The sequence below is a fragment of the Muscardinus avellanarius genome (assembly GCF_963383645.1).
Source record: "Muscardinus avellanarius genome assembly, chromosome: 4".
Taxonomy (NCBI): Eukaryota; Metazoa; Chordata; class Mammalia; order Rodentia; family Gliridae; genus Muscardinus; species Muscardinus avellanarius.
The window spans coordinates 116,178,328-116,203,097 of NC_137789.1; the positions used below are offsets into that span (position 1 = coordinate 116,178,328).

The window sequence follows — 24,770 nt, forward strand, 5'->3', positions numbered from 1 at the left end:
TGTCCTATTATGCCACATATTTCTTTCACAGAACTACTATTTAATTCTTTGAGGGTATTGTTTGCTTATAATTCCCTCCGGTTGTTACTAGATCAACAATTCACTTTTGTCCCACTCATTACAATTATGTTGAGCTTAATGAAATTAAGTTCAAATACTTGCATTCAACCTATAACAGCCATAAAAAAATCCAAAATATGAACTTGTTTCAAATAGTTGTGATTTCTTAAACTGCAAAACACATTTATTTTCAAGACTCTAGCTAGCATCAGTGTCAAAGAGAAATAAATAAAAAATTATTATTATCAAGAGAGTGTGTATGTGTGTTTACTGAGGACTGAACCCAAGGGCATTCTACCTCTGAGCTAAACCCCAGTCCTACTTTATTTTTTATCTGAAAACAGGGTCTCACTAAGTCACTAAGTTGTTCTGGGTCTCACTAAGTTGCTGAAGCTGGCATGGAAACTGCTATCCTCCTGTCTCAGCCTCTCAAATACTAGGATTAAAGGCAAATAACACCCCACCTTGCCCCCTAAAATTTCATTTAATGACCCCAAATTATATAAATATTTCCTGAAACAATGAAACTCTTCATGTTACTTTCCCAGTGGTCTTTATTTTTGCAGTGCTGGGGATTCTGCCCAGGGTCTTACATATTCTACACAAGTACTCTACCCCTGAGGTAGATTTCCAGACACCACTTTCAGTAATTTTACAGTTCCATTTCATTGATGACAGCCAATAATGGAACAATGTGGTTACAAATTAAATATTTTCAGTACTTTTTTTTTTTTTTTGCAGTACTGGTAATGGGACCCAGGAGCATTCTATCTGCCAGCCTCATTTTTTATTCTTTATTTTTGAAACAGGGTCTCACTGGGTTGCAAAGGGCCTCATTAAGTAGTTGAAGCTGTTAGCGAACCTTGATCCTCCTGTCTCAGCCTCCCAAATGCTGGGATTACCACCATGCCCAGTTCAATTGTCTTTTTAATGAATCTCCAAAATAAAGATTTTGTCCAGATATACTTCTCTATTTTATGATGAAAGAATTTTTATGCCTCCCTACCATTTTCCTAAAATATTATCAAATGAAAATTTTACATTAACATCTCAGCTGTATCTCTATAACATACATTTTTTTCTGACACACTAAGAATCACTCATTCATCTTAAAAGATCATCTCTTTTAAAAGAGCATCTGAACTATAATGAGAACTTACCATTTTCATCATTAAGACCTAGCTGACCAAATTTGTTGCGTCCCCATCCAAAGATAGCTCCAGAAAGGGTGAGTACAAAACTATGGGCTCCTCCTGCTGCAACTTGCATGAACGGGATTCCGAGCAAAGACTTAATCAGCTGTGGTGATGTTTGCTTTTTACAGTCAATACCTAAACCCAACTGGCCATATTTATTCTGTCCCCAACAGAAAACTTCACTTGCTGTAAGAAATATAATAAAATAAATTATTTTTCTCACACCAAAAAATTCATTTGAAGATCATTAGTATCTGGGGACATTTTCCTCTCATCTGATGAAAATATAATATTCCTCTTTTTTGAGCAATTAAATTTGTTCTTAAATGGAAACCCAATACTACTTAGAAGAACATTCTATATTAAAGTACTTTTAAATTGAGTAATCACACCAATGAGTTATATAACTAGGGGTAATCTCATCCTTATGTTCCTTAACATGGACTTTTATAAGTTTCACTTTTATTCTATGAATTTTTATTTTCTTTTTTTTTATTTTTTATTTTTGGTACTGGGGATGGAACCCAGGGGCTTTCTACCTCGGAACTATACTCCCAGACCTATCTTATACTTTATTTGGAAACAGGGTCTCACTAAGTTGCTGAGAGCCTCATTGAGTAGCCAAGGCTGGCTGCGAACCTGTGCAATCCTCATCTCAGCCTCCCAAGCGCTGGGATTACAAGCGTGCGCCACCACGCCCAGCTCTATGATTTTTTTTTAAGGGGGGGCACTACTGGGGATGGAACCCAGGGACATTCTACTTTTGAGCTACCCTCCCAGCCCTAGTTTTGTTTTTATTCTTTATTTTGAAACATGGGTCTCACTGAGTTGCAAAGGACCTCATTAAGTAGCTGAGGCTGGCCTTGAATCACCACCCTCTTGTCAAGCCTCCCGAATGCTGGGATTACAAGCGTGCGCCACCAACTGGGCTTCTAGGACTTCTGAGAGAGACTCATGTAAGACTTGAGGCTTCAGTTAAGTATATGCAGATCATATTCAACATTTATCACTAGTTTGGATCTCTCCTGAGCAATAAACCCATGTATCTCATTATTTACCTGACATCTAACCGCCTATTTCAAAAGAAATGGTTAAAAAAAAAGTAAAATATGAGAGGCTCACTAAGCATGCCCCAAACTGAATTCACGACCTCCACCTACCTCCCATACCTAACCTCTCTCCAGTGTTGCCCATTGGTAAATGACATAACTGAGTCAGCAGCACAAGTCATAAACCTAGGGAGGTATCCTGAATAGATCCTCTCCTCTTACCTCACACACTTCCAAATCTATCATCTATCCCCTAGTCATGTTCAGTTTTCTTTCTAAAGAAAAACATGACAAATCCATTTCTCATCATCTTATCTACCTGTCACTTTTACTCCTTCATTGCCGATCTATTTTGTAACTTTAATCATCTTTTTATTTTTTTATTAAACCAACTGGCAACAAATAAGCATTTAAAAACGCATACTACAAAGCAATACTTACAAAGTAAGCATCCCACCAAAAGTAAGATCCCTGAATCCTTCTTCTAAGAAATAACTAATCTTACCAGTTACTAACAAAATCCTTTCACAAATGTTCTATGCATATACAAGGACAATTTTTTTTTTGGGGGGGGCGCAGTAGTGGGGATAGAACCCAGGGGTATTCTACCTCCAAGCTACAACCCCAGCACTATTTTTCATATTTATTTTGAAACAAGGTCTCTCTGAGTTGCAAAGGGCCTTAAGTAGCTGACACTGTCCACGAGCCGTGATCCTTCTGTCTCAGCCTCCCAAATGCTAGGATTATAAGCCTGTGCCATCACGACCAGCTAGGAAACATTTTTATACACATGCACAGCTTCAACTCTGAGTATGTCTCCCATTCCCTCACAATACTCACATAAAACTACATGTCAATACTCAAATAAACCACTTTTTTATTCTATGCCTTTATATACCCTTATCCATTCAAACTACTTAACCACTTAGGATTTTTCTAATTATTATTGGGGGAGGGAGGAGGAGGACTGGGGATTGAACCCGGAGGCATTCTACCTCTGAGGAATATCCATAGCCTTTTTTTTTTTTTTTTTTTTTTTTGAAACAGAGTCTCGCCAAGTTACTGAGGCTGGCAACAAATCTGTGATCCTCCTGTCTCAATCTTCTCAGTTTTGGGATTATAGGTATGCACCACCATTCATGGCTCAATTCTTCTTCTTCTATTTTTGGTACTAAAAGTTGACTCCAGAAGCATTCTATTTCCAAATACTCCCCCAGCCATTTTTTTTTTTTTTTTTTTTTTGAAACAGGGTCTCAGTAAGTTGCTGAGGCTGTCAAACTTGTGATTCTCCTGTCTTAGCCACCCACGTACTGGATTACCAGTAAAACCTAGCAAGCCTGGCTTACATTTTTCTAATTCTTAATACATTCTACTCATCTTTCATGACTTATATCAAATAGCAATCCTCTCCTTATGTTACTAATTCTATCAGTTAGAACTAATTATGCCTTTTTCATTATATCAAAGGATTTTACTTCTACCTTGACCAAGATAGTATCTATTAGCTCCTATCTCCTACTATATTTATTTAGATATCTACTTCTTCCAGTAGACTTTATTGTCCCTAAAATTATTTTAACTCATCTGATTCCTCATTGCTTCAGCCTGCTTTATTCATAGTAATAAAGTAATTAGGTATTTACTAAATTTAACAACAATGATAATCATAGAGAGACTAGAACTTATTTCCTAAAATGGCTTCAAAAAAAGAAAAAGAGAAAAACATGGCAGGCTCTTCATTAACTCATGTTCCAACAACTTAGCAGGCATATGAAGATAAAGTTAAACCAGTGAGATAGGAACACAAATAAGCAAACAAAGCTAATAGGATGTTTAACCTTCTACTCTTGTTTTTATTCACCAAGTTTATCTGTGAGACTAAATAATGTTGGGAGAGTAATCATCCCCAGCTATGAAGAAATAGCTTTTAGCTATTTCCTGAATTCTTAGGCACAAAATCAATCAATTTCAGGACTATATAGTAAATAATTAAAACTGATATCAAACAACAAAAACTCAAATACCTAAGAAAAGATGTAAGCTAGGCATGGTGATGCACACTTAAAATCTCAGTACTTGGGAGGCTGAGAAAGGATTGCAGGTCCAAAGCCAGTGTTGGTAGCTTAGTGAGGATCTCAGCAACTTAGTTTGACTTTGTTTTCATGTAAAATATAAAAAATAGGTCTGGAGATGTGTCCCAAAAATAGAAGGCACCTGGGTTCCATTCCCAGCACCACAAAAAATAAGGAAGGAAGGAAGGAAGAAAGGAAGGGAGGGAGGGAGGGAGGGAGGGAGGGAGGAAGGGATAAAATCTAATAAAAATAACAGGGTGTGGTGGCACACGCTTGTAATCCCAGCATTTGGGAGGCTGAGACAGGAGGATGGTGGTTCACGGAGAGCCTCAGCTACTTAGTAAGGCCCTAAACAACTCAGTGAGAACCTGTCTCAAACTAAAGAATAAAAAATAGGGCTGCGAATGCCCCTGGGTTCTATTCCAGGTGCCACCAAAAATAAAAAATAAAAAATAAACTAATAAAAGAGGTTTTAAATCTCTCTTTAAAAAATACTCATGAGAAAATTAGAAGGAGCCGGGCATGGTGGTGCACGCTTGTAATCCCAGCATTTGGGAGGCTGAGACGGAGGATGGCGGTTCACAGACAGCCTCAGCTACTTAGTGAGGCCCTCTGCAACTCAGTGAGACCTTGTTTCAAAATAATAAAAAAAAATAGGGCAGGCGGTGTAGCTCGGAGGTGGATTGCCCCCAGGTTCCATCCCCAGACCCCCCCCCACACACACACACACAAAAAAAAAAAAAATTAAAAGGAGACTTCAATAGAGAGGTATGATCTTGAAATTGACTAATTTTCTTCAAATTCATTTATAAACAATGCAATCAAAATCCTAACAGTTTCTTTCTGTGTATACGAAAAATAATAAGCTAATTCTAAAATTATATGGAAATGAAAAGGATCATAAAGAAACAAGACAAACAATCTAGGAGAAAGAAAAATCAGAGGTGTTTCTACTCAGTTAAAATACCAAGTAGCCGGGCATGGTGGGGCACACTTGTAATCCCAGCACTTGGGAGGCTGAGACAGGAGGACCGCACAGGTTCGAAGCCAGCCTTAGCTACGTAGTGAGGCTCTCAGCAACTTAGTGAGACCCTGTTTCCAAAAAGTATAAAAATAGGTCTGGGAATATAGCCTGGAGGTAGAAAAGCCTCTGACTTCCACCTCCAGTACAAAAAAAGAAAAGAAAAGAAGAGAAAAGAAAAGAAAAGAAAAGAAAAGAAAGAAGGAAGGAAAGAAAACCAAGTAATGAACTAAAAAAAAATAATGCTTACCTTTAGAAAGTGCAAGTGAGTGATAGTAACCACAAGCAACCTGAACTATCTGGATATCTGATAAACTTTTAATATTTCTGGAAAACAAGAAGAGAGAGAAGGATCAGTTCATTCTATTAAATCAATCTTGACCACCTATATGTGAAAAGTTTTCTGCTGACCTAGCAGGTCACACTATTTTTCTTAATCATGGACAATTTACCAAAACTTTATGCTATAATGAGTAATCAAATATTTTAAAAGTAAAAGGTATAACAAGAAAATACCTTGGAAAGTACTCAAGCAAAATGAAATATGCTCACACAGAAAGTACTCCTCAGCATCCTCTTAAAATCCAGATGTTTTATTATAAAAAAAATGTTTAAATCCTTAGGGTATGAAACTTGGCAGTTTGTAAAACAAATGTATATCCATCTAATTTGTCTAAAAGTGGTGTTTTGCATAGCTTAATATGTGTTTTTCTCTAACCAGCTCTTTAAGAACAGGGATTCCTATCATGTTTCTATACCAATGCACAAATTATCAAAGTTACTCCTTTCAGACTACCTTTTTTTTTTTTATTTGTGGTACTGGGGGTGGAACCCAGGGGCTTTTTCTACTTCCAGGGTATACTCCCAGACCTTTTTTAACTTTATTTGGAAACAGGGTCTCACTAAGTTGTTGAGAGCATCACTAAGTAGCTGAGGCTGGTTTTGAACCTATGCAATCCTCCAGTCTCAGCCTCCCAAGCGCTGGGATTACAAGCACCACCACGCCCCGCCAGGCTACCCTTTTGCTCAAATCTAAATCAGTGACATTCAATTCTTTTAGTAGAAAAAAAAAAAGGTTTTTTTTGGTGGTACTCAGGGTGGAACCCAGGGGCTTTGTACCTCAGGACTACACTCCCAGACCATTTTTATACTTTATTTGGAAAAAGGGTCTCACTAAGTTGCTGAGAGCCTCACTAAGTAGCTGAGGCTGGCTTCGAAGCTGTGCAGTCCTCCAGTCTCAACCTCCCAAGAGGAGGGATTACAAGCATGCGCCACCACACCCAGCTTAGTAGGGAAATTTAATCAATTCACATTTATGGTGATCACTGATGTGCTGAGCACTTCTTTTCTGCCATATTGTTTTTTTGTCCTTATATTTTTATAACATCCCTCCCTTTTAATTTTTGCTTAGTTGTGATGCAACCCTAAAGGCTAAAAGAAAAATGTAACTATCAAAATCTATTAACACTATGTATCAACCATCCTAGCATCATCTATGTACTCTCCCTTTATTTGGCCATTCTACTGTTTTCCTGAACGAATGCTTTCAAGAAAAAAAATTTAAAAGGGAACAGGGGAAAGATACATGTTTCTTATTTCCCTTTACCTTATACTGCCACCTGACCTGATTCTGCCAAATGAGAATCCAGAGCAAGTCCTGAACAGAGTGTCAATACCCATGATTTTCAGGAGGCAGCTTCAGCAAATCAAATTGTGAGCAGGAAAAAGGAGAGTTACTCTAATTCCATATTGTTGCATTAAATATATTTTTATTTAGTGGATTTATGATCTTAACTACAAAGCCTGAGAGTTGTACTGCTACAATTTAGCAGAATCCAACAAATTAGCAGAATCCAGTGCACCTTCAAAATTTCAAATGTAGCAAAATTAAACACTGGCAATGCAAAAAGGAGCAATTAAAAATAACCACATTAATTTAGAAAGGCAACATAAAAAGATGTAAAGTAGAAAATCAAAATTTCAAAATGTGGAGCTGGGGGTCTAGTTTAGGGGTAGAGAGCTTGCCAAGCACGCACAAGGCCCTGGATTCAATCCCAACTATAAAAAAAAGAAAAGTGGGGAGGAACATAATCACGTGTTGTTTCACAACAAAGAGTTAAAAAATAGAGAGAATGGGGTGGGGATCGGGTGGGGGCTGACTGGGCGATGTGTGCATGTATGTCTACAAAAGTTTGTATCCCACTATGATGTATGAATACAGTGCACCAATAAAATAAAATTAAAAAAAAAATAGGAATGGGTTGTAGCTCAGAGACAGAATGCCCCTGGGTTCAATCTCTAATTTCTTTTACCAAAAAGAAAAAGAAAAAAGAAAAAAGTAGGACTGGAGGAGGAGCTGGAAGGTAGAATGCCCCTGGATTCCATCCCCAGAGCCGCAAAAAATAAAAAATAATAAAAAATGAATGTATTATCTTTTGCTGTTAGATGGAATATACCATAGAGATCTATTAGGTTCATTTAGTCTAGGATGCAATTTTACTCAGCTCAAAGAGAAGGACTGAAGTCTCCTATCATTATTATTACTGTATTGGACCCTTCATCCCCCTCCCCCTTTTCTTTTTGGTGCTGGGGGTGGAACCCAGGGGCATTCTACCTCTGAGCTATACTCCAACCCTATTTTTTATTCTTTATTTTGAAACAGGGTCTCATTAAGTTGTGAGGGCCTCACCAAGTAGCTGAGGCTGTCCTCAAACTGTGATCCTCTTGTCTCAGCTTTTCAAATGCTGGGATTACAAACATGTGCCACCACGCCCAGCTCTGTTATTCCCTTTAGATATATTAATATTTGCTTACATATTTGGATACTCTAATTTTAAGTGCATATATTTAGAACTGCTATTTTTCTCTTGCTGAATTAACTCCTTTATCACTAACTATATAATGACCTTACTTATCTAATACTTTTTACTTAGTCTGTTTTATCTGAGTAAACTGGTACCAATTCTTTTCATTTTTTTGTCTTGGTGCTGGGAATTGAATCTAGGACTTTGAACATGCTAGGCAATTGCTTCACTACTAAGTTAGAGCACTTTCTCAAATTATTCCAAAAACTTAAGAGGAAGTTTGTCTAAACACATTCTGAGGCCAGCATTACTGGTATCAAAACCAAAGATACAACAAATAAAAATATAGGTCATTATCTCTGATTAACATAGATGCAAAAACGCACAATAACTCTTGTCTCAGCCTCCCAAGTTACTGGGATTACAAGCAGGCATCAACATGCCCAGCTGAAATCTACCTTAAATTAACGAAAACACGGAACAAATAGCCAGGCATAGTAGCACACTCTTGTAATCCCAGCATTTGGGATTACAGGAGAACAGTGGTTCGCGGACAGCCTCAGCTACTTAGTGAAGCCCTCTGTATTCAGTGAGACCCTGTTTCAAGATAAAGAATAAAAATAAGGCTAGAGGTGTAGCTCAAAGGTAGAATGCCCCTGGGTTCCATGTTCCATTCCTAGTACTGAAAAAAAAAAAAAAAAAAAAAGACAGAATGACAAATTTGTGTTCTTTTATCTATATTTAATTCCAGCACACCCAGGGAGGGGCAGTGTCCACTTTAGGAATCTATGATCTCGAACTAAAGATGCCCACTTTCGCCACTATTATTCAGCATGGTACTGTAAGTCCAATCAAAGCATTCAAGCAAAAGATAGAAATACAAGGCACCCAAATTGGAATTAAAAAAAGAGGTCAATTTGTAACTGTAGATAATATAATCTTATAGAAATCTCCAAAGATTCTACCAAAAAACTATTAGAACTAATTAAAGGATTCAGTAAGATTACAGGATTTAAAATCAACATACAAAAACCAGTAGTGTTGCTATACACTAATGATAAACATAATGAAACAGAAATTAAGAAAACAATTCAATATACAATATCTATAAAATAAAACAAAAACCCCTATAAGACACAGATGAAAGGAACTGATAAAAAGACACAAAAAGCCATTAAGACATTGGTGTTCATGGATGAAATGAGCCAATATTGTTAAAAATCTCTATACTACCTGAAGTGATCTAGATTCAATTTAATCCCTATCAAAACACAATGCCAAAATATGGCACCAAACATACAAAAACAAGGGAGGATTACACTATCCAATGTCAAAATGCACTATAAAGCTACTGTAATCGAAGCAGCATGGTCTGAGCCAAGCATGGTGACACAAGCTTGTAATCCCAGTACTTAGGAGGCTGAGACAGGAGGATTGCAGGTTTGTGGCTAGCCTCAGCTACTTAGTAAGGCCCTGTTTCAAAATAAAAGGATAAAACAGGACTGGGGGTGTAGCTTAGCAGTAGGATGCTCCTGGGTTTCATACCCAGTACCACAAAAACAAAACAAAAAAACAGCATGGTATAGGCATTAAAATAGACACACAGGCCAATGAAACAGAATAGAAAGTTTCCAACCAAAAGATTTCAACAAAGGTGCTAAAATATACATTAAGCAGAATAAGCAGAAAGACAGCCTTTTCATTAAATGGTGCTGGAAAAATTCAATATACACAGGCAGAAAAATGAGACTAGACTTCTATCACCAGTTACAAAAATAAACTCAAAATGAATTAAGGATTTAACTGTAAGACCCAAGCCAGACTTGGTGGCACACACTTGTAATCAGTACTTGGGAGGCTGAGACAAGAGGATCACAGGTTCACAGCTAGCCTCAGCTACTTAGTAAGGTCCTCTACAACTTACTGAGATCCTGTTTGAAAATAAAAGGCCAGGTCTGGGAGTAGAGCCCAGAAGTAGAAAAGCCCCTGGGTTCCACCCTCAGTACCAACCAAACAACCAACCAACAAACAAACAACAACAACAAAAAAAAAAAACGGGGCTGGGAGTGGAGCTGAGAAGTAGAATGCACATGCACCTAGGTTCGATCCCCATTACTACAAATAAAAAATAAGACCCCAAACAATGAACAGCTAAACAAAAACAATAGGGGAAATGCTAAAAAACATTGGAATGTATACTTTTTTTTAAAAGTCTTAAAACACAGGAAGCAAAAGCAAACATAACAAATCATCAGGAAATGCAAATAAAAACCTCAGGATAGCACCTCACACTAGTAAGAGGCTATTATCAAAAAACAAAAGATGTTAAGTGCTGGTGAGAATGTGGAAAAAAAGAAGAGAAGACTTGTACACTGTTGGTGTGAATGTGAATTAGTAGAGCCATTATGAAAAGCAAAATAAAAAGTTTCTCAAAAAAATTTTTAAATGAATTATCCAAAATCCCATATGTATTTCCAAAGGAAATGAAATCAGTATGTTAGAGACATGTGCACTTCCGTGTTTATTGTAGGAGTACACAAAATATCTGAGAAATGGAAATAATCTTGTGTCCAGCAGATGATGAATGAATCAAGAAGATGTGATACATATACAAAGCAGAATATTATTTAGCTGTGTTAAGGGGGAAAAAAGTCAGGCATGGTGGTGCATATCTGTAATTCCAATACTTGGGAGGATCACAGGTTTGAAACCAGAAGCCTCAGCTACTTAGCGAGACCCTGTTCCAAAATGAAAAAATAAAATAGGGCTGGGGGATATGGCTCAGAGGTAGAATGGCCCTGGGTTTAAGCCTAGGACTCCCCCCCGCCCCAAAAAAAGAGAATGAAATACTGTCACCTGTGACAACATAAATGCAACTGGAAAGCATTATGTTAAGTATACCAGGCACAGAAAGACAAGGACAGTATGCTCTCACTCTTGTGGGATATAGATAAGTTGATCTTATGTAAATTCAGAGTAGAATGGTGGTTACCAGAGAATAGAGAGATTAGAGAAATGGGAAAGAAAGGGAAAAGTTGACCAATGAGTACTAATTTACAGTTAGGTAGGAATAAGTTCTAGCTTGCTATTACACAGTAGTGACTATAGATAGCAACCATGTACTGTGTGTCTCAAAAAGCTAGGATTTCCGAACTTTGAGCTTTATGCCATAAAGGAGTGATGTTTGAAGCTGAGTGTGGTGGCACACACCTATATACCAATACTTGGGAAGCTGAGACAGGAGGATTGGAGGTTTAAGGACAGCCTTAGCAATGTAGCCAGACCCTCAACAACCTACCAAAATCCTGTTTCAAAAATAAAACAGCCAGGCGTGGTGGCGCACGCTTGTAATCCCCGCGCTTAGGAGGCAGAGACAGGAGGATCGCGCAAGTTTGAAGCCAGCCGCGCTGGCTTAAGAGACCCTGTTTCCAAATAAAAATATATAAAACACAGGTCTAGGAGTATAGCCTGGAGATAGAAGGGCTTCCAGGAACCCCAGTAACACCAAAAAAAAAAAAACCCACAATAAATAAATAAATAAATAAATAAATAAATAAATAAATAAATAAATAAAAACAAAGCCAGGCATGGTAGCACACACTTGTAATCCCAGCATTTGGGAGGCTGAGACGGGCTTGGGGTTCGCAGACAGCCTCAGCTACTTAGTGAGGCTCTTTGCAACTCAGTGAGACCCTGCTTCAAAATAAAGAATAAAATATAGGGCTGGTGGTGGAGCTAAGAGGTAGAATGCCCCTGGATCCCATCCCCAGTACTGAAAAAAACCAAGAAACAAAAAACTAGCCGAGGGTGATGGCACACACTTGTAATTCCAGTACTTGGGAGGCCAAGACAGGAGGATTGCAGATTCAGTCTCTGCAACTAGTGAGACTCATTAACATGAGATGCTGTTTCCACATAAAAAAGTAAAATAGGACTAGGGGTGTGTCTCAGAGGTAAACTGCCCCTGGGCTCAATCCCCAGTAAAAAAACAAATAGAACTGGGCATGGCGGTTCATTCTTGTAATCCCAGTACTTGGGAGGCTGAAACAGGAAGATCACACTTTTGAGGACAGTCTCAGTAAGTAGTGAGTCCCTCACCAACCTAGTGAGACCCTGTTTCAAAGTAAAAATAAAGGCTGGAGGTATAGCTCAGAGACTGAATGCCCCTGGGTTACATCCCTAGTAAAACACACACACACACACACACACACACACACACACACACACACACCGAATAAAATTGAATTGGGAGTATAGCTTTGAGACAGGATGCCCCTGGATCAACCCCAGTATCAGAACAAAACAAAAAACATAAACATGATGTTTGAGGAGACAGATGTCTAATATAATTGCCGAGCGTATGCGTGTACTAAAACATCACATAGTATCTCATTAATATGTACAATTTTTGTGTTGTATATATCAATTTAAAATCATTTTTAAGAGAATCCTCTTTGTCAAGTAATGCCTAAACTGTTTACAATTTTAAAAAGGAAATAAATGGAACCGGGCATGGTGGTGCACGCTTGTAATCCCAGTTGCTTGGGAGGCTGAGACAAGAGGATCACAGGTTTACAGACAGCCTCAGCTACTTAGTGAGACTGTTTCCAAGTAAAGAATAAAAAATAGGGCTGGGGGTATAGCTTGGAGGTAGAATGCCCCTGTGTTCAATCCCCAGTACTGTAAAAACAAACAAACAAAAAATCAAAACAACTTTAAAATTCAAAGAATGGCAAACATTTTAAATGACTGGTATAACTAAAATGATTTGATTGTAAAGAACTGGGTCATTTCTTGAATGGATTTTGAAAGTGGTTAGAAATTTATAAACAATAAAAAAACTTAATCTTAGAAATAAGATTTAGTCACCCCTCAGAATTCTAACATAGTCTAATTACCAATTATGTATAGTACTATTGTATTCTTTTACTTTTCCAACTTAATGACATATATAGTGACAATGTAAGACAGAAATTAGGCATTGTAAGCTATATTTTTCTTTTATTTTTAATGGTACTAGGGATTGAACCCAGAGGTGTTCTACCTTCAGGCTACACCCCCAGCCCAATTTTATTTCTTATTTGGAAACAGGGTCTTCCTAGGTTGATAAGTGTCTCACTACTTGCTGAGGCTTTCCTTAAACCTGCAATCCTCCTGTCTTGGCCTCCCAAATACTAGAATTACAAGTGTATACCACCATGCCCAGCTGTGAGCTATATTTCTGAAGACAAAATTCTAACCACTGATAATAAATATTAGTAACACATTCACATTATATAATTAAAATTGAGGAACAAAAGCATTTAGTGTTTTGCAAAAAAAAAAAAAAAATTAAGAATTTTGTATTTACCAGATATGCAACTTTCTTGATTTAAGAAAAACCTTAAAAAAAAAAAAAAAGAAAAACCTTAACACTGGACTGAGGATGTGGGTCAGGGGTAGATCATTTGCCTGGCATGTGTGAGACCCTGGGTTTGGTTCCCATAACCACTAAACATTTTTTCAAAAATCTTAACACAAACTTTTTTTTCAGTCCTGGGGATTGAACCCAGGACTGTTCTGCCTCTGAGTTAGATCCTTAGTCCTATTCTATTTTTTGCATTGAAATAGGGTCTCAGTTACCAAGACTGGCCTCAAACCACAATCCTCCTGTCTCAGCCTCCCAACTACTGGGATTACAGGTATGAGCCATCATGCCAGCTGCTTCTTTTAATTTTGCAGAATTTAGGCTAATAACTGACCTAGTTTCTATTATTAGGAAATACACTGGGCAGTGTATATAGTTCAGTGGTAAAGTGCCTAGCATGCAGGAGGAGCTGAATTCAAATCCCCAAGACTGCTTAAACAAAAGACAAAATACACACTAATTTTCCCTATTAATCTAACATGGTTATGAATATTCAAGTGCTAAAATAAGAAAAATTGCAAAATGTTTAAGACTAAGAAAAATGTTTTGACAAAGATGACAGTTCAAAAATTTTAAGTCTAGAAATAGTCATATATACTCATGATAATGATAATCATATAACCTATTCTGCTATAATTTCTACTACATATATCTGAAAGGCAAGATTTTTACTTTTTTTTGAAGATTTAAAGAAGTTTATTAAAAAGATAGAAATACAGAAAATAGTTACAACCCCATGCCAAAATGGCATGAGGGGGGAGGGTGGCCCGGGCCAACTCACCACTCCCCAAAAGGCAAGATTTTTAAAAATAAACTATAAGCCCTTTGCAACTCAGCAAGACCCTATTTCAAAATAAAGAATAAAAAAATAGGGCTGAGGATATAGCTTGGAGGTAGAATGCTCCTGGGTTCCATCCCCAGTACCACAAAAAAAATAAACAAATAAAATAAACTACAAATTTACTGCCAGGTGTTACTGTTCTAAGGTCTATATGGAAAATTATACATTTCTCCTTACATTAAAACAGGTACCAGCCAGGCATGGTGGCCCACACTTGTAATCCCAGCATTTGGGAGGCTGAGACAGGAGAACCGTAGTTTCTGGACAGCCTCAGGTACTTAGTGGGGCCCTTTTCAGCTCAGTAAGACCCTGTTTCAAAATAAATAATTTAAAAAAAATAGGGCTGAGGGTGTAGCTTGGAGATAGAATGCCCCTGGCTTCCATCCCCAGTACCACAAATAAGTTAAGTAAGTAAGTAAGTAAGTAAGTAAGTAAGTAAATAAATAAATAAATAAATAAATAGGACTGGGGGTAGAGCTTAGAGGTAGAATGCCCCTGGGTTCCATCCCCAGTACCTAAAAAAAGGGTAATAAAATTAGGCTTAAATCTTTACGTATAAGCTGGGCATGGTGGTACACAACCATAATCTCAGTACTTGAGAGTCTGAGACAGAAAGATTGCAGGTTCAAACCCAGCTTCAGTAACTTAGTAGACCATGCTTCAAAATAAAAAGGACTATATATATCTTAGAGGTAAAATGCCCCTGGGTTCAATCCCCAGCACCAAAACCAAAAACAAAACATAAACTCCCCAGCAAACTAGTAAGTTTTAAATATAACCTATTTATTATTAATTTCACATTCTTGAGTGCTGCTTAAATCATACTCTTATCTAATAGCATAAAAATGAATTTAGGGGCTAGAGCTGTAGCTCAGTGGTAGTGTTTGCTTAAAATGCATTAGGCAAATGCCTAAATGCCTAAAATGCATTAGTTTGACACCGAGCACCCCCCCCAAAAAAAAGCCAGGCGTAGTGGCACACACTTGTAATCCCAGCATTTGGGAGGCTGAGACAGGAAGATTGTGGTTCAAGGGCAGCCTCAGCTACTTAGTGAAACTCTTTGCAACTCAGTGAGACCCTGTTTCAAAATAAAGACTAGAAAATAGGGGCTAGTGGTATAGCTCGGAGGTAGAATGCCCCTGGGTTCCATTCCCAGTACCCCACACACACACACACACATTTTTTCATTGTCAAGAAAGTGACATTCTGCCATACCTGGTGGCACACATCTATAATCCCAGCTACTCAACAGAAAGATCACATGCTTAAGGCCAGCCTGGGTAACTCAGTGAGAACCTGTCTCAAATTTTAAAAGGGTTGAGGATGTAGATCAGTGGAAGAGTGCCTTCTTAGCAATGAGTAAGACTGGTTTCAACCTCCAGTACTGGGTAGGGAAAAAAGGTAATAGCTTAATATGAATCTTTACTTTTCTGATTCTTATGTAAATTTATAAAGACTAATTTTTAGAAAACCACTTATAAAGCCAAGCTTGGTGGCGCATGCTTGTAATCTCAGCATTTGGGAGGCTGAGACAGGAGGATCGTGGTTCCTGGACAGCCTGAGCTACTACTTAGTGAGGCCCTTTGCAACTCAGTGAGACCTCATTTCAAAATAAAGAATCAAAAACAGGGCTAGGAGTGTAGCTCAGAGGTAGAATGCCCCTGGATACCATCCCCAGTCCTGAGAAGAAGAAGAAGAAAAAAAATCCATTTACTCATAATGTATGTGAAATTCTACATTCTTAAACCACCTAAGGAAAGTTATACATCTAAAAAGTGATATTAAAATAAATCACTGGGCCAGGCGTGGTGGCGCACGCTTGTAATCCCAGCGCTTGGGAGGCTGAGACAGGAGGATCACACAGGTTCAAAGCCAGCCTCAGCTACTAAGTGAGGCTCTCAGCAATTTAGTGAGACCCTGTTTCCAAATGAAGTATAAAATGATCTGGGAGTATAGCCCAGAGGTTAAAAAAAAAAAAAAGCCCCTGGGTTCCACCCTCAGTACCACCAAAAAAAAAAAAAAAAGCACAATTTGCCAACCATGGCAGCACATGCTTGTAATCCCAGCATTTGGGAAGCTGAGACAGGAAGATCTCGGTTTGCGGAGAGCCTCAGCTACTTAGTGAGGCCCTTTGCAACTCAGTGAGACCCTGTTTCAAAATAAAGAATAAAAAATGGGGCTGGGGATATAGCTCAGAGGTAGAATGCCTCTGGGTTCAATCCCCAGTACCAAAAAAAAAAAAAAAAAAAAGAGCCAGGCTTGGTGGTGCACACTTGTAATCCCAGCATTTAGGAGGCTGAGACAGGAGGATCATGGTTCACAGACAACCTCAACTACTACTTAGTGAGGCCTTTTGCAACTCAGTAGACCCTGTTTCAAAAAATAAGAGTAAAAAATAGGGATAGGAGTGTAGCTTTGAGGTAGAATGCCCCTAGGTTCAATCCCCAGTACTGCAAACAAACAAACAAAAATACTGCACACGCCAAAAAAAGTAAGTAAATAATCCAGGCATGGTGGCACACGCCTATAATCTCAATACTTGGGAGGCTAAGACAGGAGGATCACAGGTTCAAAGCCAGCCCCAGCAACTTAGTAAGACCCTGATTCAAAATAAAATAGGGCTGCGGTTATAACTTGCATTCTATTCCCAGTATCACCACCAAAAAAAAAAAAAAAAAAGTAATTAACTAAATAAATACATACTTTACTATCAGGCAACCTTCAAATAAATCTTAAAACTCTTTATAATTACCTTTTTATTTATTATTCACCTGTATTACTGACTGAAATCCCTTATACCAGAAGTAAAACAAAACAAAAAAGTATAAGGGTTACTTTGCCATGAGCCATGAATTTGAGAATAGGTACATAGAAGATCTAACATATAAATCCTTTTACATCCCAAAAATACAATTATTTTAAATTTAAATTAGAAATCTCATTCTACAACAATTATTTTGAAGAGAAATGAAAGAAACTAGTAAAGTAGGTCAAATGTGAATTTCATTGTGTTTCCATAAATGCTTTGTATTATTAGTCAATAATAATCTGGTTGCAAATTATCATTTTCTAAAAAAAAAAAACTAAAATGTCCAGAAATTTCAAATTACTCAGCCTAAGGAAAAAATGTTTTCTTCCCAATAACATCATCAGTAATGAACACTATAAACTTACTGGGAAGTTAATTTCTTATTGCAAAACAAAAGGAGAGAAATTTGGGGAATTTGGGAGAATTTTGTTATATGTTTTTCTTTAAACACATGAATGTGATATATCCAAAAAATTAAAAAGAGAGTTCATTATAAAACAAAGTTCCTGTTTTGAAATATACTAATTCCTGTGCTCTATTTTTCATCCTAGTAGTTGCATCTAGTTCATAAAACAAACCATATCAAATGTTAAAAATAAAACACATTAATATGTGTAAAAATTGCTACCTAAAATAAATCTAAATATAGTTTAAGAATACCTTGGTTCCCTGGAGAGTTCGTTTGTCCCTATAACTATAACTAGGAAGAAAGAACAAGAGTTTAAAGATTCTAGAATTAATATAACTTAAAAAACTAAATGTGAGCTATTATTTATATATCTAAAAAAGTGAATACTTTTCTTTAGATCTTTGTATTTTCCCCTGGATTTGTCCATACTCTTACATTTTTTAATATTAAATAATTAGTATGTCCAATACAAATCTGAGAAACTACAATGTTGATTAGGCATTATTTTTGAATTTTGAAATAATTCTGTAAGTCTGAGTTAATAGTAATTAAACTGTGGTCACTGCTTCATAAAAAAAGTAGAATGTGAATGAATTTTTGTTTGCTTGTTTGTTTTGAAGTACTGGGAATGGAACCCAAGGGCATTCTACCTCCGAGCTACACCCCCAGCCTTATTTTATTATTCTTTATTTTGAAACAAGGTCTCACTAAGTAGCTGGGGCTGTCTGTGATCCTCCTGTCTCAGCCTCCCAAATGCTGGGATTACAAGCGTGTGCCAGCACACCCAGCTGACCAAATTATTTTTACACTAAGTATGTTTGAACTTCCATACTCAGGTTAAAAAAAAAAAAAGAGTAAGACTGAAAAGTTAAGAGAAAAGCATGCAATCAACTGATATTTAATGAATATTTCAATAGCTAGGGTATTCAAGATAGAATAATTAGCTTAAATCAGTTTATACTACTAAAAGAAAATTTATAATGAAGTAGGCATTCCCTATGTCTTTTCTTTACAAACATAAATAGAAGTTCTAATGATTGTGGAGAAAATAACAGAGTATATAAAAATACCTAATCAGTCATACCTGAACCCAAATTAAATTTACCTAGTAAATTCTTTAAATGATTCAAAGGACAGAAATAATTAGATGTCAATGCTTACATGCTCACAGTAAGCAGATAATTTAGATAAACAAATATTATTAAAAATGAAGGACCTCTTTGTGGTCACCTTTGTTACCTGGGTACTCTGATACATTCCTCTGATCCTAGTAGGCCAAGTTGTCCATCAGAATCGAGACCCCAAGCATACACCTGGCCCTTGTCATTAAGTGCTAATGTATGAGCTTCTCCACATGAAACAGCTACGATATTTTGGGCATCCAGGGCAACAACCTGCTCTACAGAACAGAAGTCAAGAAGAGAGACATTACATTCTAACTTTAAACTTCCAATGAGAATAAGTATATTCAATCTATTTTATATAAAAAAAGCTAAGAAATGCTTAAAAACACCAAAAATAAGCAGTTACCTTGAAAAATCTAACAAACTGATGTTCCATACATAATTCTCATTGTGGCAAAATACTAATAACATTATATGACGCAACCCACTCAGAATTTTAAATGACCTGAATATCTTGATAAAATAGTTATGAGTTCATAAAGAGTCTCTCAGAATGTACTCCATTCAAAATCATTACCAGGAAGAGTCCAGATTAAAAAAAAATTTTAATAAATTGGCTAGTTGATTTTTTCTTTTTTTTTTTTTCTTTTTCAATACTGGGGATGGAACCCAGGGGGCATTCTACCTCCGAGCTATACCCCCACTCCTAGCCCTATTTTTTAGTCTTTTTAGTTTTTGAAAAAGGGTCTCAATGAGTTGCGAAGGGCCTCGCTAAGTAGCTGAGGCTGTCCATGAACCGCGATCGTCCGGTCTCCACTTCACGAATGCTAGGATTACAAGCATGCACCACCACACCTGCCTGTTTGATTTTTAACAATAAAATTGCAATTAAGCCCAGATAGTACCATATAGATACTACAGTGAAGTGGTGCTAAAATTAATGAAAAAAGCTAAATTGGCAATTTTTTGTTTTTGGTAGTAATGGGAATTGAACGCAGAGACAACTTTGAGCTACACCCCCATTTCTTTTCTTATTTGGAAACTGGGTCTCACTAGGTTGATAGAGTTTCACTACTTGTAGAAGCTTTCCTCGAAATTACAATTCTGTCTCAGCCTCCCAAGTACTGGGATTACAGGTGTCCACCACTATGCCCGACTCTGAATTGGCAATTTCTGAATGGAAAATAATTTTTTTACAGTTCACATAAATAGAGCATCTACGCTAGTAAAGAAGTGAAAGGCAATGACCATAAATGACAGGTTCTATATGTACTGTCATGTTGACATCAAAAGATATGAAATCTCCACATGTGGTTAAATGTGTTCAAGTTTAAGCCAGGCGTAGTAATCCCAGTACTTGGGACAGCAGGTTTGAAGCCAGCCTCAGCTAATTAAAGAGATGCCCCCCCAACTTAGTGAAATCCTTTTGCAAAATAAAGAATACAAAATAGGGCTGGGGGTATAGCTCAGAGGTAGAATGGCCTTGGGTTCAACCCAAGTAACATGCACGTGCGCACGCGCACACACACACACACACACACACACACACACACACAGTGTTCAAATTTTAAATCAGAAGTTAGTTTAAAATACTGACCTCCAAAAAAAATCATCAGAAGCCAATCACTGACAAACCAGTAAAGAAAGTGACATTGTTTCTCTAGTCTCCTTAATATCCTTGAGATGTGCAACGTTTGTCAGTGTTTCACTAGGACCAGTATGAGATTCTTTTTTCTAAAACGCCGTTTAAAAGTTTGTTTGTTTGTTTTGTAACTGGGCATGGTGGCACATGTTTATAATCCCTGTGCTTGGGAGGCTGAGACAGGAAGATTGCACAGCTTCAAAGCCAGCCTTAGCTACTTAGTGAGGCTCCCAGCAACTTAGTGAGACCCTGCTTCCAAATAAAATATAAAATAGGTCTGGGAGTATAGCCCGGAGGTAGAAAGGCCCTGGGTTCCAACACCAGTACCACCACCAAAAAAAAAAAAAAGGTTTTGTTTTCTTTTAGCTAAAATAAGAAGCTACAATTACTGAATTCAGTAAACTAAAAGCCTTATGTTGAGTGATTAAAACTGGATCAATTAAGGTTTGTTGGCACATTTACAAAAATAGCTATTCAATAACAAAACGGACTACAACAAGAGGGTCGACATTCCTGCATATAGAGCAATTCAAATTATATCTGGATTACTATATCCAGCATTCTGAAATGAGAAGTTAGCCCTAGATAGCCTCTAGGAAACTAAATTCTAATGATATTTATTTTAAATACTTACCTTGGTACTGAGTTTGTGACTCTAAGTTGGTGCCCAGTATATTGAAGTTCATTACACTAATCTCTCATTTTTTGCATATACTTTGTGTATGTTTTCATAAAATCATAAAAACACAAAAACAAAAAGGAAAACAAGATATGTAACATGCTGTCCCCCCCAAAAGAGAAAAGGACTTAAAAGATCATTACTTACATCAAAATATTCCTACAAATCTTGATTATTATTGTTATTTTTGGTACCTAGAGACTAAACCCAAAGGCATTCTACCTCCAAGCTACACCCCCAGCCCAATTTTTTATTTTGAAACAGGGTTTCACTAGGCTTCTCAGAGTCTTGCTAAGTTGCAGAGGCTGACTTTGAACCTGTGATCCTCCTGTTTCAGCTTCTCCAAAACTGGGATTAGAAGCATGCACCACCACGACGGGCTACAAATGTTTATTGTGAAGAAAAAAGTAAAACATATAAAAGACCTGTTATTTCTCATAGAGGCCCCCAAAATAAGTCAATGTCTCCCCAGAACAATCTTCAAAGAAGTGACAGGGTGACAAAAGCAATGAGTAAGACTGGTCGGTTCACAATAACAAATGAGGAGTATTTAAATTAGAGAGCAATGGCTGTAAATGTGATCAAATTTCAAGGAACAATCATTTATATCAAACACTAATATTATGAATACTTCTGCAGGTACGAAATGCACAAAATGAATAAAACTGGGTTCTTGTTCTCAAGGGGTTTGCAGTTTGTGGAAAAATATGAAATAATTATGAGCAATGCTAAGATAAAGATAAAACACAATGGGAGCAAGAGATACTTATTTAAGCCTTGAAAAATATTAGGAAGAATTCTGGAAGACAGTAATGCTTAAGCTAAGTGGTAAGCTGAGAAAGAGGAAGAGATTCCATGTACCTATTTGAGGAAATTCAAGTTATTTTTATAGCAAAACTAATTAAAAGCAAAGTCAAAAGACTGATGAGAAAAATAAGGAAAAAAATGTTACTCATATCTCAAAAGACTAACCTTCCCAATTTTTAAAGACTCCTAAGGAAACAAAATATCAGTAATTCACATGAAAAGTAGGTAAAAGATGTGAACTGAAAGGGCATACAAAAACTGAAACAGCTTTTTCTTTTACTCATATCAAAGATGCTCAACTTCAATGATAAAAGAAATGAAGGAACAACACTGAGGAATCAATAGTATACTTGTCTATACGGGCTAACCTTCAACAAAAAGATTTCCAGAGAAGAAGGTAAGTCACAGACTGGAGGAAAATATTTGCAAAAGAAACAGCTGACAAAGAACTGCTATCCAAAATACACAAAGAATTCTTTACAACTCAACAATAAGAATACAAAACACAACCTGATTAGAAAATAGTAAATGACATGATAGATACCTCACGCAGGGTGATGTACAGATGGCAAACAGGCATAGGAACAGATGCCCAACATCATATGCCATCTGAGAATTGCAAATTAAAACACTGAGATCCACATTTATTAGAATGACCAAAAACTATAATACTCACACTACCAAATGCTGGTAAGGATATGAAGTAACAGGACATCTTATCTAGTGGCTGTGGGAATTAAAAACAATATAGCAACTTTGAAAGACAAGTTTGATGGTGTCTTAAAAAACTTAACATATTAGCTGGGCGTGGTGGCACACGCTTGTAATCCCAGCGCTTGGGAGGCTGAGACAGGAGGATCGCATGGGTTCGAAGCCAGCCTCAGCTACTTAGTGAGGCTCTCGGCAACTCAGTGAGACCCTGTTTCCAAATAATATATAAAATAGGTCTGGGAGTATAGCCCGGAGGTAGAAAGCCTCTGGGTTCCATTCCCAGGACCACCAAAAAAAAAAAAAAAAACTTAACATATGATCCAATAATCACATTCCTTGGTATTTACTCAAAAGAAAACTTATGTTCACACAAAAACCCACACATGGATATTTGTAACAGTTTTATTCAACTGTCAAAACTTGGAATCATACAAGAATATCTTTCAGTAAATGGATAAATACTATTACATTTGAACAATGAAATAGTATTCAGTGCTAAAAAGGAATGAACCATCAAAGACACAAAAAGATATGGAGAAAATTTAGATTCATATTACTAAATGAAAGACATCACTTTGAAAAGGCAGCACACTATGAGCCCAAAATCCATGTAACATTCTGGAGAAGGCAAAGACTATGGAAAAAGTAAAAAGACAAGTGATTGGCAAGGGTTGGGGGAGGGAAGGATGAACAGGAAGAGCTCAGAATATTTTTACAGCAGTGAAACTAATCTGCATTATGTCATTACACATTTGTTAAAAATTTAGAATACTTTTTCTATGGTACTGAAAAATTAAATCCAGGAGGGTTTTACCACTGAGGTAGGCCTCCAGCCCCTTCTATTTTTTTTATTTTGAAACAGAGTCTGATTTCCATGAGGGTCTCAAATCTACACTCTTCTGTCTCAGCCTGCCAACTACTGGGATTACAGGTTTCCATCTGAGTGTCCAGCTAAAATCTTTAGAATATACTAAGAATAACCCAATGTAAACTACAGATAATGACGTGTCAATGTAGGCTCACTCACTGACTGTAACAAATGCACAATGCAGTGCAAGATATAGATAGTGGAAAAGTTAAGCAATGCATGGTGTGGTAATGGCAATGGGGTGTACGGAACTATTCTGATTCAGTGTTGCTGTGAATCTAAAATTGCTCCAAAATAAAGCCTGCTATTGAGCAGGGCATGGCACACTTATAATCCCAGTACTTGGGAGGCTGAGACAGGAGAATTGCAGGTTCGAAGCCAGCCTCCACAGCTTAGTGAGGCTCTCAGCAACTTAGTGAGACTGTTTCCAAATAAAATATAAAATAGGTCTGGAGGTGTAGCATGGAGGTAGAAGGCCCCTGGGTTCCATCCCCAGTACCACCAAAAAAAAAAAAAAAAAAAAAGCCTGCTATTAAAAATGCTTCTGGCCGGGCGTGGTGGTGCACGCTTGTAATCCCCGCTCTTGAGAGGCTAAGACAGGAGGATCACACAGGTTCGAAGCCAGCCTCAGCTACTTAGTGAGGCTTTCAGCAACTTAACTTAGTGAGACCCTGTTTCCAAATAAAAATATAAAATTGGTCTGGGAGTATAGCCCAGAGGTAGAAAGCCTCTGGGTTCCACCCCCAGTACCACCAAAAATAAATAAAAAATAAATAATTAAATAAATAAATAAAAATGCTTCTGTTTTTTTAAGGAGAACCATATATTCCTAGATATTCCTTGAATGATAAAAAAAAAAAAGTTGTTGGTAAGGCTGAGGGTGGGAGAGGCATCTTTGTATATTGTTAGAGGAAGAACCACCTCTAATGGAGAAAATGTGGCATTATCAAAAAAAAAAAATTAATAGTGTGGTGGCTTGTAATCCAAATGCTTGGAAGGCTGAAACAGGAGGATCCAGGTTCACGGCCAGCATCAGCTACTTAGTGAGGCCCTCCACAACTTAGGAAGACCTTGTTTTAAAATAAAGAATAAAAATTAGTGCCAGAGATGAAGCTTGGAGGTAGAATGCCCCTGGGTTCAATCCCCGGTGCCACCAAAAAAAAAAAAAAAAAAAAAAATTAGTATTTACCAATCACATCTAGCAATCGCATTTCTAGGAATTTATTCTAAAGATGCACCTAAGAACATGTGTATTTTCAGCACTACATATC

General features: G+C 37.2%; 1 protein-coding gene across 4 annotated transcripts in view; it reads right to left on the reverse strand.

Moving 5' to 3' along the window:
* HERC4 (HECT and RLD domain containing E3 ubiquitin protein ligase 4) overlaps positions 1–24,770 on the reverse strand; it is a gene marked incomplete at its 5' end in the record, with an annotated part of 110,088 nt that overhangs the window by 65,271 nt on the left and 20,047 nt on the right. For all 4 annotated transcript variants that reach the window (XM_080694272.1, XM_080694270.1, XM_080694271.1 and 1 more), the window contains 3 exons: positions 1,221–1,442; positions 5,649–5,725; positions 18,908–19,067. In XM_080694272.1, coding sequence (XP_080550398.1) covers positions 1,221–1,442; positions 5,649–5,725; positions 18,908–19,067 — 459 coding nt within the window. The remainder of the gene's footprint in view (positions 1–1,220; positions 1,443–5,648; positions 5,726–18,907; positions 19,068–24,770) is intronic.